The following is a 13076-nucleotide window of genomic DNA, read 5'->3' as shown; positions in this document are numbered from 1 at the left end:
AGAACATGGAGGACATGGGGAGATGGAAAGGAGAAGGGAGTTGTGGGAAATTGGAAGGGGAGATGAACCATGAGAGACTATGGACTCTGAAAAACAACCAGAGGGTTTTGAAGGGGCGGGGGGGGGGGTGGGAGGTTGAGGAACCAGGTGGTAGGTAATAGGGAGGGCACGTACTGCATGGAGCACTGGGTGTGGTGCAAAAACAATGAGTACTGTTATGCTGAAAATAAATTTTAAAAAAAATTTTATTAAAAATTTCCCAAAAAAAAAAAGCCCCTGACGATCTGCAGGACGAGAAACTGGTTCTAGGTCACCCTGCCTGGGTAAGATCTCGAGCGGTTCTCCAGCAGGCATGAGAAGGATCTCATCTCTCTTCTCTGTCGCAGGAGAGTTTTCAGCCTCAGACAGCTCCCTCACGGACGTCCAGGAGACCCGAAGGCCTCCCATGCCCGACCCTGGCCTGATGCCCCTGCCCGATGCGGCTGCGGATTTAGATTGGTCCAACCTGGTGGATGCGGCCAAGGCCTATGAGGGTGAGTCCGCAGACCATCCAGGCAGGACGCGCAGGGCAGCGAGGCCATGCTGAGTTTTGCGGGGTGTGAGGCTCTGGTCAGTCTCTGTCCACTCTGCTGTTTTGCACACACTGACTGCACGGGGGCACGCGCTTCCAGCTGGAAACTCGTTGAGCGAACGGTTAGCGAGCACTCAGTGGGGCACACGCTGTATGATTTAATCTGATGCAGCCTGACATTTCCTCTACAGAGGATTTTGTAGCATGGCTGTCTCCCCTCCCCACACACACAGGAAGGGCAGGGAGTGGGGGAATCCCAGCTGTCACTTGGCTGAAAAGAACACCTATGCAGAGAGAGTCTTCGACCACGTGGTGAGGACGTCATTGCGAAGTGCACCCTTGGATCTGTTAGGGATGCTTGTCCCACTTGGCCCTGCCCCAGCCTTAACAAATGTTGGGTAATCCCTTTGTGTTTCCCATTCACCTCTCCTGACTCTGGCAGCATGTTCTCGGTCCACACTGATCCTGTGCCAACCCGCTGTCTCTGCGCTTCTCGGACGCGGGCCCTCCCACGGGTGCTGGCGTGCCGGCACGGAAGGAACAGGAGTGTCGTGCTGCCCGTGTATGTGGACGTGAGGTTGGCAGACGCCCTTTTGAATTGACTGACTTCACTCTGTGGTCATCATTCCAGATTCTTTGGTGCTAAAATGTTCTTTAGAAAACAAAGACAACAGATGACTGGTTTAGGGCTGGGGGTTTTTTGTTTTGTTGTTTGGGGGGGTGTGGCTTATGTCTGAAGAATTGAAAGTAGCTAGTCCATCAAGCTGTCGTTTTCAGAACTTGATGAGGTGACAGTGAAGTCGGCCACAGGTAGCCCCGTGCTGGCTGCTGGCAGGTCCCCAGCACTGACAGGACTGTAAGTTTCAATTTATTGGTCACTCTCCCTTCTAGGAGATGGTGGTAGTTTTGTGTTTTTAATGAGAGGTTTTGAAAATTGGATGGTGTTTTCTTGGCTCAAGTTTTAGGTTGGGTAAATTTTAAAAAACACATATGGTTGGACTTTGGCTAAAACCCACCAAGGTAGCCAGGAATCTTGTGGAAAACCTACTTCTGGAAGTGCATTTGATACCATCACTGAGTGGGAAAAGCCTTGGTCTGGAAATCTGGCACAATGCCTGTTTCCAGGGAAACATGTCATAGAATGCTACTTGATGATAAGAAAAAGAAGACTACAAATGGATTCACAGCCCGGGTTTTCAGAAGGGATCTTCTACCGCTCCTGTCCTATAGCTGGAACAGTGGTTTTCTCCTCCAGGGTCAGGAGAGAAGGCTCCTGATGTATCCCCACATGTTGATTAGATGTGACCGTCGGTATAGGCTAGTTGTTGACCTTTGACAGACCCGGCCCGGGATGTGGCTCCGAAATAGTGAACGTCTTCTCCTCTCCCTTCCAGTCCAAAGAGCCTCCTTCTTTGCTGCTACTGACGAAGGCCACCGGCCCTTGAGTGCCGCATCCAACAGTGACCAGCTCGAGGAGCAGGCTCTGGCCCAGATGAAGTCCTACAGCAGGTTAGTCACCGCTCTGCACCGTGTGTCCCCAGCTGTCGTGACGGCAGGCGTGGGGAGGAGATGGAGGCCGCAGGCATTAGCTGACCGGAGCTCACCACCACAGGGCCAGACACCCTCACATCTTAGAATACTCTGTAACTGAAACGGTAAACGTAATTAAACTGTTCTTGATGACTTAGTCATAATCATGAATATTTATAATTCATTGAGGCCTTACTACATTTATGCTCTCAGGACTGATCACCTCAGGGGAGGAAAAGCACGTACCTGGCATCCTCGAGCCCAGTTTTGGGGTGCCTCCCCCTGTTGTCAGTTGGTTGTACTTGTCCATTGCCCCCATCTTAGCGCCCCCCTCCCCGTGCTGCTTCAGATCGACGTTAGATCCGGGTCTCCAGGAGAGGGAAGATTCGAGAGGACATGGAAGGCAAGTGCAAACTGAGGCCCAGAAGGTTTCCTGAGTAGTTAAGAGCAGGGATTTTGACTTTTGTTGAACTGTGCCGAGGTGGATCCACTGTCTGATTTCAAGCAGTGAGGCCGTTGGGGAGTTGCGTGCTCGGACTCTGTGGGAAAGCATGCGATGGGCCGCGTGGTGCACGTCGTGGGCGCTCCCTGATGCAGGATGAGGTCAGCGGCTTGAAATCGCTCCTTTTACAACCTTTTGAGGATGGTTAAGAATCCAGGTATCTAGGAGACAGGCGACAACAGGGAAAGTGAGGTTATCAAGGTTGTTCAAAGAGCCGTGGACTGTTCGTGAAGACTTCGCCGATCAAGTGTGTAAGGAGATGCTCTGCACAGGGAAAGCAGAAGAGTCGGGGTGGCTTGTCAGGGGTCAGGGACAGGTGCTGCCTTCGCTCTGATCGCTGAGGCATCTTGGGAGGGAGAACGGCAGTTACTTTGGCTGCTGAGAACTTTAAAAAGAAAAAAACAAAATAGAGCGTCAAGGCACAGTGAACCCAGAATGTACCTTAGGATGGGCGCTCCGAGCAGGAGAAGTCTGAGTGAACAAGCCCGTGTTCCTGCGGAAGGATTATCGGGCAGCGAGTTCTTCAGTCTTCGCAGAACCCGAAGAGGAGGGTGGTGCCGGGCACGTCTGTTCGGTGAACAGATGGAGTTGAATGGGTTTCTAAAAACCCGAGCCTCCGCAGGCACCTAATTCACTCTGAAAACCTTCAGAAGTCAAGACAGGCTGCTACGCGTTTTTATGGGGTGTCCCCTCTTAGAGGTTTGGAGCTCCTTATCATTTCGTTTATTTACAGCCTTGAGACACTCGTGCCACTGTGAGTTCGGCCTCTGGGGCCTGTGGGTCCAGAATGAGCAGGAGACAGCAACACAGCTCCAGTACATACTGCCTTTGCGTCTGGGGCTCCAGAACCCCGGTCTAGCGGTGTCTTCCCTTTTGGCCTCTGGGGAGAGGCAGCTGCACGTTCTCCCAGTGGAAGGCTTTAGCTTGTGGGTTGTGGACTCTGAGGTGGTGGATCCGGCTAGAGCTCACTTGGACCTGACTTCAGGTAGGCAGGAGCGGGACGAAGAACGGCTGACGGGGGCCTTCTGTCCAGCCAGTTGGGTGGCCTTGTCAGCCACTAGCTCCCTGGGGGCCTTCGGTATTCCACGAGCGTGGCATTACCAGCTATACATTGGGAGAAAGAAACTGGAGGGCCTAGTTTGCAGATCATAATAGCAAAGGAGACATTAAGGTTGGATGGATGAGCTTTTGATTTTTTTTTAAATATTTTAAGATATTTAGACAAGCTTTGGAGACAGGAGCATGATAAGTTAGCTGCACGTGGATGAGTAACCACAGACTGTTTTCTGGGGACAGAGACCTACCTTCTCCCGGTCGCCCCAAGGTGGGGCTGACCTCAGCCCTTCTGCCCCCAGAGGAGTGGCTCTCTCCTTCTTTCAGCCACTAAAGAGAATAGGAAACACTGCACTGCTTGACATTTGTGCCTTCCAGAAAGTACCTCTCCTGCTGCGAAACAGACGATTTTCACTTACTGTCCTGTATTCTTTTGTCGAGAAGACCAGCATCTTTAACAGAGGAAGCTACTGATGGGCTGCCATTCACCCTTGCGTTTCCTTTTGTTAAAATGACCATTTTCTTTTTTAAAGTGAAAATGCACATTGGGTCACCGTACTGAGAAATTTGACATTAAGAAACCACTTACAGAGACAGCAGCCTCATTAACAGCTGCCCAGCAAACGCAGCCAACACTGTCTTTTGTTTCTCATCCCCAGCAGTAAAGATTCCTCCCCCACTCTGGCTTCTAAAGTGGACCAGCTGGAAGGTATGCTGAAGATGCTCCGGGAAGATCTGAAGAAGGTAAACACGTGTTCTCAAAGCAGAGCCCCCGGTCCGTGCCAACTGCCCTTGAGCAAATCCCTATTAGTGGGAGAACACGTGGGTATTGTCCGTTTTCTCGGGACACACGGTCCACGAGCTTCTTGGCGCTCGGTTCCCACCAACACACCCCGTGCAAGCAGGCCTTCGTTGTCACGTGTGCAGCAAAGTTGTTGAACCCCAGACAGCCCCACGGAGCCCTCTCTCGGCCTCCCTACCCCCCACCCCCCCCACCCCCACCCCCCCCATCTTCACTGTCAGTCGGGCTTTCACACCAAAAACATGGAATGTAGTTTTGACTATATTAAGAGTCCAAAACCAAACAACATCCAGAATTTAAGACCGCCCTCGTCGAAGACATTAAGGTACACGGTAATGTCTTCGTGTTCCAAAATAAACCGTAGTGAGGCCCTGGGGACCTGACCCCTGACTTTGAGTATCGGGATACCCAGGGTCAGGCTGGGGATACAGTGTTAGGATGAAGAACAGAAGTGGGTGAAGGGGACACGCGGGTCCCTAGCCACCCCTCCAGCTGCTGGGTCCCAGCCCTCTCCTCCTCTACCCCACCTCCCAGGAAAAGGAAGACAAAGCCCACCTGCAGGCAGAAGTCCAGCACCTCCGGGAGGACAACCTGAGGCTTCAAGAGGAGTCCCAGAACGCCTCGGACAAGCTGAAGAAGTTCACGGAATGGGTCTTCAATACCATAGACATGAGCTAGGGCAGGCTGCGGGGGGCCGGCCCGGGCTGGGGGAGGGGGCCTGGGAGGAGGGGGCTCTCCGGTGCGGTTTGGCGTTCCTTCAGCCATGCCGCCGAGAGCCTTCTCAGCCCGCCCGCCCTAGCTTCCTACTCTGGCCCCTTTCGGGAAGTGCACAACAGTTGCAGATCAACAATCATTATCTGCCTTTTGTAGAAAAGAAAAACAAAAAAGTAAATAAAAATTTTAAAAAGTAAAATAAAAGTTTAACTGCTAAAATGTGAATGTCTTTATTTTTTTGCACAATATCTTTATCTGTTACGTATTTTAAAAAGCAAGTGGGCCTAGGCCGCCTGGGGCCCCTCTGCCTCTATTTCCATGAGCTCTTACTGATTTCAGGTAACCCAAGCTTTCCCTCGTTATCCTGACCCATGTCATTGCTCCTAGGAAAATAAAGTTTTTGCACATGGTTTCTTTGGGGAGGGGGATTTCCTTACCTTTGTCCTAAAATGCCTGGGGAGGGAGGTGCTTGGAGAAGATGCCCACCTCCCTTGAATGACCTGTGCATGAGCTAGTGCCCTTTGTCCCTACCTTCCGGAGGACAGCGGGCTCAGGGTTACCCGAAAGTCCGTGCGGGAGACAGAGCCAGTGCCTCGGGCGACGCCCCTTTCCTGTCCTGCATTGTGACGTCACTCCACCCCTCAGTTCCTCTCCCCTGGAGATGGTCCCCCGTGTGCGCTCCTCAGAGCTAGAACCCTTTCTGTCTGGTTCGACTGGAATCAGCCTCTGCAGCTTCCCGGCTCCAAACATTACCGGCTTTCAGAATTCTTCCAGACTCAAATCTCACTTGTATGCATTTTGGTCAAAAGTATAGCTTTTGTTTGAGATGTGTAAAGATGAAAATGTGGCAAAATTGTATTTTTAGCTTACTCAAAAATTACCATATTAATTCTCTTCAAAGCAAGACTTGACCAGTCTAGGGAAAAGTGAATGTTATAAATTGTTTAATACTCGCTTGTTGGGAGCAACGACTGTGATCACAGAATGGGCTCTGGAAACCTGCATGTCTCAGTGTGCAATTCCAGCACGGCCTTTTCCGAATCCTTTTGTGGCCAGCCCGAGGATTCTGCTGCAGAATTGACTGATGTGCTGTTTTTCCTGTCTAGTGATGCAGCTGCCCTGGGCCTCTGGCCATCGTCCCAAGGCCCTCAGGCCTGCAGACGGACACACCAGGCCCACCAGTGTTGAGGGACCCAGGGATCCCCGGGGGCCTTGTTTCTTGCCTTCATAAAAATGTCACGAAGCTGCCACCCGTGTCCCTTCAGTGGCAACTCTGATGTAGGGAACATTCTGGGATGTCATCTGCTCGGAAGCTCCCTGCCCCAAGTAATCTCAACTCCTTCCTCCATCCCTGAAAGAAACAGGATGGATTTTCTCTCTCCTCCCCCTGCCCCCTCCCCCAGATTTTTACAGTTTCATTCATGATTGTGATTTTTCCATGGAATTATTCTTTTCTTTTGGGGGGGGGGGGTGACATTTCCATCCTGGAAACAGGAAGATTTTGGAGTGCTCTGTAAAAGATCTCAATTGTCTGTGTCTTTCTCTCTGACTTGTATGAAGGAGATTGTTACATTGCCTGATATCTCTTTGTAAATGAGAAAGATCGCTGACCTCCAAGCATTCTGAAGTCTTGCTTATCCTTCTGAGTTCAGTTTTTATTTTGTCTTTCATTTGTTTGGGGACTTGGGGCAAGCTATTTATTAGAGTTTTGCAACAGAATCTTGTTTGAAGCCTTTAAAGACTACTTGTAAAATTCAAACAATAAAATTCATTTTAAACGCTCTTTTAAAATGCTTTGGTATTATTGCTTGAGGTTTTCGGATTTGAAAGACCACCCAGTAACTCATTGACCCTCCTTGCAACCAATTTTCTCATGAGGCTCCATTAACACTAAATGATTCTTCAAAGTTTCTACCCCTCTTAGAATGTTAATAACCTTTTTTTACTCCGTTCACATGTCCCTCAAGAATTCCTAATTTGGCTTCTCTACTTATAATTTAATATTCACAGAGCACTTTCTAATTAGTTCCCTCTTCATTATCCATGTGTGGATTTCCCGTAACAACACTGTCATTCCCTGAGACCAGCACATTTTTGGACTGCCTCTACTGCATCACCCAAATCTGAGTTAGATGTTCTGTGCTCAGAGAATACAAATGCCTGTTAATATCAGGCTGTGTAAAATGTAATTAGAAAAGTTAATCTACTGAAAAAATCATAATGCATTCCAAAGCCAAATGGAACCAAATTTTTTAAATCTACCACATCAGTGTTCCTCTCCACTGGTGCAGCTAATTGAGAACTGACAGAGTTCCTTCCTTCTATTTGGTTCAATGATCCTACAAATTCTAGAATTACAAAGACAGGGCAAGACTGGATGCCATGAGATAAATCTGATGAGCAAGCTAAAATCATGGTCTGTCTAGACCATGATTCTTACCTGGTTTGAAGGGCTTTTCCATTGTTGCTGAAGGGCTTGGAGGAGGGTTAGGAGTCCCTGGGAGAAGGTGCCATTAGCCTACGTTGATGAGGGGGGGGGCATTTGGTTGTGCTTCATCTCTGCTGCCTGTGATAAAGAGATGGGGTCAGATTGGGTTACCAGCTCCTCAGACGGGGATAAAACTGATAGTCCAAGGGCAAAGGAAATAGACCAGTGAGCTTAAGCCACTTGCCCCTAGTTAAATACAGAACGATCACCTGAACCGATTCCAGCTTGCAGCTGATCCATTTCAACAACCTGCTGCTGCTTCCCTCTCAACCAAACCGGAGAGGAAAGTGCAAGATGGCACAGCTGGGCCAGAAACGTGGGGCTAGTGCAGCCCAGGGCATGGTTCAACAAGAACACTTATTTTTTAAAGAATGATTCCACAACAATGTCGGGTACCTCTTCTCGGTAGAAATTAGGCCCCTGATGGCCTATCCATAAGGAATAAGCATTTGGTCCATCTGATAAACATTTGAGGTGTTCGGAGACTCAAATCCCATCGACTGCACAGCAGCTCTGTCTTTGGATACATTACCTGATCTCTGAGCATGGCTTTCTCGTGGTAAAATCATCACAGTTTCATAGAGCTTGAAGGATTAGATGGGATCCGATGTGTAAAGACAGTGATGGGCAAACTGAAGACACAATAACATGTCTTCCTTGTCTTCCATCTCCAACAGGTTAAGGCTTTTCTGTTGTTTTTCTGGGAGGGTGTCCTGGCGTGTTAATAGCAGAATGGGATGGGAGGGTCCAAATGAGCTCCTCCATCCACTTTCCTGTCAGTCAGGTGCTTTCCACCCCCTGCTAGGCACTTTAGAGCACTGACTCTCAGACTTGAGCTTCCATCAGAATAGGTCATAGGGCTACATGCCCAGGATCTATGATTTAGCAGGGCTGGCTGGGTTGGGGACTTAGCATTTATATCTTCTAGAAGTTCCCAGGTAATGGCTTAGGAGCATGGCTTTCAAAGAGTAGACTCAGCATGTGGACATCCACACCCATGGACAGTTAAAAGAAACAGAAGCTACAGGGAGGGGCACATAGTGTGTCCACGTGCCTGAGCATCATTTTCATGGGTCAGCCAACCACAGAGCACCTTGCAGGAGAAACAGGCTTAAACTATAGCTAAAGAGAGATTAGGTAAAAGGCGTTTTTTTTTTTCCTTTTTTACTAAAGAGGTAATCATTTAGAGCTCCCTTTACATGAATCTTCCTGCCACTTGACTATTTTAAATTCCTGTGTTACCTGGATGGTTCTGGAGTGTCCTCATGACCATTAGCGGGATGAGACTAGTTACCAGGTCAGCAAGAAATGGCCTAGGACACCTTGGGGCGGTGGAGGTGGTGGACAGTTTGGACGGCAGTGTTGCCGAGGAAAGCAATGCCCTTGGCCGGGCCCACAGTGAGTGGCTACTCAGGAATACAAAAACTGGGAGACTTGGGTCAAGGCTGGGAGTGCTGAATCCCACCCACCAACATCCAGATTCAGTCCAGCCTGCTTATCCCAATCTCTGAGCACCTATCAAACCTCAAAGTTCCCAGACAAAGTTTTGACTGCCTTCATACCTCCCCAAACTGTTAAGAAACCTTTGCCTAAATCCTCATGCTGTAGACCAGCTCCTTTTCTCCACTTCTGTCCAGAAAGGAAGGAAGGGTTGCTCATCTTCCATATCCTTTGGATAAGTTGCAGCTCAGAGTCTTGGAGACACTGGCACTCTCTCCTGAGACGATCATGAGAACCTTGGTTTGGCCCCTGCTCTGGCCCCTCCTTGCTCTCCTTTCCACAGATCTCCTGCCTCTCCCCCAGGTCTGCCAGCCTTGTGTTCCCTCCATGCACCATCAGACTAGCCTTCTGGCCCTCCATCCGTGTAAATCTAGCATCTCCTTCTGACTTGCCTTTGTGCTCCCGAGTCATCACATATGAGACCCGAGAGCTTTCCCCTTCCCTTCTCTGCCTCTCGTTACACCCCTTCAGTGATGCTTGCCGTCGACCACACAGCTCCTTCCATCACTTGCCCTACCTGAGCACAGCCTACATGGCTCATCTGCCAGGCACCGCCCACCTTTAAATATATGCAGCTCGTTTTATCCTCCCATTTGGACCTCTCATGACCCATCTTCAACCTGAATGATCTCCCAGACAAAATAACCCGAGCTTTGCATACCTTCCTCTGTATCTTTAGACAAATGCTTTCCGTAGGGATTTCACCCCATTCTGGGGGTGCATCTGTTATTCTTTTTCCTTGACCAAGGTGCTCTGTGTTCCTTTAAATGGTCCAATCTCCCTACACATTGTTTTGCTTACATATTTGTTAGAACACGTCCATAGGGCTAATGAGTCCACCCAGCCACACCTCTCCTACGCATTTCTGTAATCCGGCATGGAAGCATCATAAAATGGTATCTACCAATAAAATCCAGCCTCCTTTGCAAGAGTATCAGTGGCCTGGGAGGGTATGGGCTCTCTAGGGTAACAGACACCTCCATCCCCCATTGCCTTCCACACTCTCAGCTCACCGCACACATTTACATAACTGGCCTGATAAACAGGCATTCAGGTTGCTTCCCCAGGATCCCATTGGCAAACCCAAGAGAGCCATTACCTTCCCAGCCCCAGCGCCCATGACACACACACACAGACACCCCCATCACACCCCCACACACTCATCACACCCCCTACCCTCACCCACCGGGTATTCCTGGAAGTGAATGCTCTTAGAAAATACACCAAGGAAGGAGTTCTACTCAAGTTCAAATAGCAAACCAGAAGTGACCAACAAAGTTGCTTGGAGGTGGTCTTCTGTTACGTATCTTAATGAAGAGGTAGGATGGGTTTGTAGCTGACCTAGTAATTCTTCTAAAGAGCTAAGAGTACATGAACACAGTAACTCTTTTAAGCTGCTTACATGTTCTGCCATCTTAAAGCAATGAATGTGCTAATAAACTTTTGTCTTAGTTGGTGCAAAGAGAAACTTGGCTCAGTGTAGGTTCATATCAAATCAGTGAGGCTATGCCTATTAAAACATGCACCTCAATGCAGTCTAGCTTAATACTAATGATTCCAGCTGGAGTCGAAGCCAGGGCTTCTTTCATAGGCCCTGGGAACCAGCTACCTCCAAAAAGTAAAGACCTGGCGGAAGGTAGGAGGGATGGGGGTATGGAGTTACTGACCACCATCTTTAAGTATTTGACACACTGTGGTATGAAGCAGAAACCAGCTTTGATGTCTGCGGTTCTGGAGGCAAAAATGGAACCAGTAGATGTTTGTTGCAGGAAACAGGTTTTTGTCTCCGAGATTGATGATAAATAAATGGTGACTGGGTGGTTTCCTGGGCTTGAAGCTGAGAATTAAGAGTCAAACTAGGAACCACTTTGCAAAGATTCCATCATCCTTTCATCTTTTCTAGTGGACTCTTGCTCATCTTAAATAAACTTGGAGTCATGAGTCACAGACTCAGGAAGGAAGGGGACCTTTAGAGATGGGCAGTTCTACCCTCCAGCCCAGACAGGACTGAATTTCTCTTCGTCGTCCAGCCACCTGAGCGTAAGCGTCTCCAATGAGGGGGAGCTCACTACTGCCTGGGGCAGCACGTTGTGTCTTTCAATGTCTCTTTTAAGTCATTCCTTTCATTTATGGAAAGTCAATTTCCCTTTAGTTTTTGTGACTACTCTCAACCCTACCACTTCGAATTACACAAATATAAATTTCTCTCCCCAAGTAATAACCATCGATACGTTGGAAAATACGAAGTCTTCCCGGCGTTATTTATTTACTCCCTGGACAAAAACTCCCATTCTCTCACCTTTTCCTCCTGGGTCATGGATTCCAGCCCCACAATAATGTAATCATCTATGATATGCCTTAAGGACACAAATGCTCTATGTGCATTCACGCGTTGAGTCCTCCCAGCCGCCCTGTGAGGTGGGGCTATTGTTGTCCCCACTTTACAAAGTAAGAAACTAAGGACTAGAGAGGTCAAATAATGTGTTCGCAGTAAAATAGCTGGTAAATGGTAGAGTAGAGCTGGGATTCAGACCCACACTTCAGATTCCGGAGCCAATAGTTATTGAATCTGTACTTTATCAATTCCGTTGCTCCAACCCTTGGTTCCCTGCATTGACCAGTTGCATGGATCCTTGCCGCAGGGACCTAGACACTATCATGGACACTAGATGGTAAATGGGGTGGGTGGGTGCACAGAAGAAGACTAGAAGGGCACCTAAAGGCCAGAAGACTACAAGGAAACCACCTCTTTGGGGGTGCCCTTAACAGAGAGGGGGCTCTGAAGTGCTCCAACATTCTTTCTGATACAATATAGATGTTCTCCCTGCAAATGACAATGCAAGAAAGCATCTCTGTCCAATCCCAGGCCAAATCTAGAGGTAAAAGAATCTTTGAAAGCCTGAGTCACTGGTTCTTAGACATCAGCACCACCTGGACAAGTTGATTAGTTTCTGTTCCCTGGCTCTAGGCTTAGTGGTTAGGTATGAATAGGTCTGATAGAGCTGGCAATCTTCATTTTAATAAGCATACCAAGGGTTTAGGATATGGATGATTCCTGGATCCATTTCTTTGAGAAACTCCACCCTAGCTTTCAAAAACCCCTGGGCAGCTCTCCTGAGCCAGGGAACAGGCAAGGTGTTACAGGTGAGCGTACGGTCTGCTTGAAATACCTAGATACCTTGCTGCTTCTCAACATGGGTGAATGGCTAGCTGAGGCCAGCTGGCTGGGCAGGATTCTCTATGAGGCAAGTGTAGAGTGACCTTTTGAAAAGCCATTTACTTAGTGGCTGATAATTCTCAGGTTCACCCCACCCTACACCCAGATTTTCTTATTTCTTTTCTTTCTTAACCAAGAGGCATTTGCTTAGTGGAGGTCAATTAAAATCTTTGTTTTAAAACCAACTTCTTAAATATTGTATAGAACACTCACCTCTCCTTAGGAAAAACTGCCTCAACATTAATTTTACACTCTGGTCTAATCAGATCTCATTACTGATGTTCCTGTAATAGCCTACGATCAGTTTTGTATCCTTATCAGGGAGTAGATAGGAGTCAGAGATTTCAAAGTTGGTCCCTGTTTTCAGCCATCAAAAGAGAAAAAGACTTCCTGTTTCTCCCTCTAAGCCCATCTGTCAGAAAACTGCCCAAAGTCCTTTCAGTCTGCTTGCTGAAGCAACAGACAGGAACAGAACCAGCCCAGCCTCCCAGGGTAAATCTTGGCAACAGCCCAGACCCATCCCAACTGCCCGTCATGGTGCTCCTGGGGGCCAGGGTTCCTGGTCAGCTTCTCTTCCTTTAGCCAGTGTTCTGGTTATCAAAGGCCATGGAAGCCACTTCATACTTAGTTACTTAAAACAACTACCACTTTACTAAGAAGGGGTACTTTATTGTGTTTCACTCCACTGCACGGCACAGA

At 48.5% G+C, this 13076-nt stretch overlaps 1 protein-coding gene across 7 annotated transcripts in view; it reads left to right on the top strand.

Moving 5' to 3' along the window:
• Positions 1-6949, top strand: part of SIPA1L1 (signal induced proliferation associated 1 like 1) — a 398364-nt gene extending 391415 nt beyond the window's left edge. For 5 of the 7 annotated variants that reach the window (XM_046008524.1, XM_046008527.1, XM_046008522.1 and 2 more), the window contains 4 exons: positions 387-533; positions 1966-2080; positions 4316-4400; positions 4993-6949. In XM_046008524.1, coding sequence (XP_045864480.1) covers positions 387-533; positions 1966-2080; positions 4316-4400; positions 4993-5136 — 491 coding nt within the window. In that variant the 3' untranslated portion in view covers positions 5137-6949. The remainder of the gene's footprint in view (positions 1-386; positions 534-1965; positions 2081-4315; positions 4401-4992) is intronic. The other 2 variants (XM_046008528.1, XM_046008526.1) reach the window with 1 other exon arrangement.
• The last annotated feature ends 6127 nt before the right edge of the window (positions 6950-13076 follow it).

The sequence above is a fragment of the Meles meles genome, chromosome 6 (assembly GCF_922984935.1).
Source record: "Meles meles chromosome 6, mMelMel3.1 paternal haplotype, whole genome shotgun sequence".
In the NCBI taxonomy this organism is placed as follows: Eukaryota; Metazoa; Chordata; class Mammalia; order Carnivora; family Mustelidae; genus Meles; species Meles meles.
Note: the sequence above shows the minus strand (reverse complement) of the source record. Positions and strands in the feature narration are given on the sequence as shown.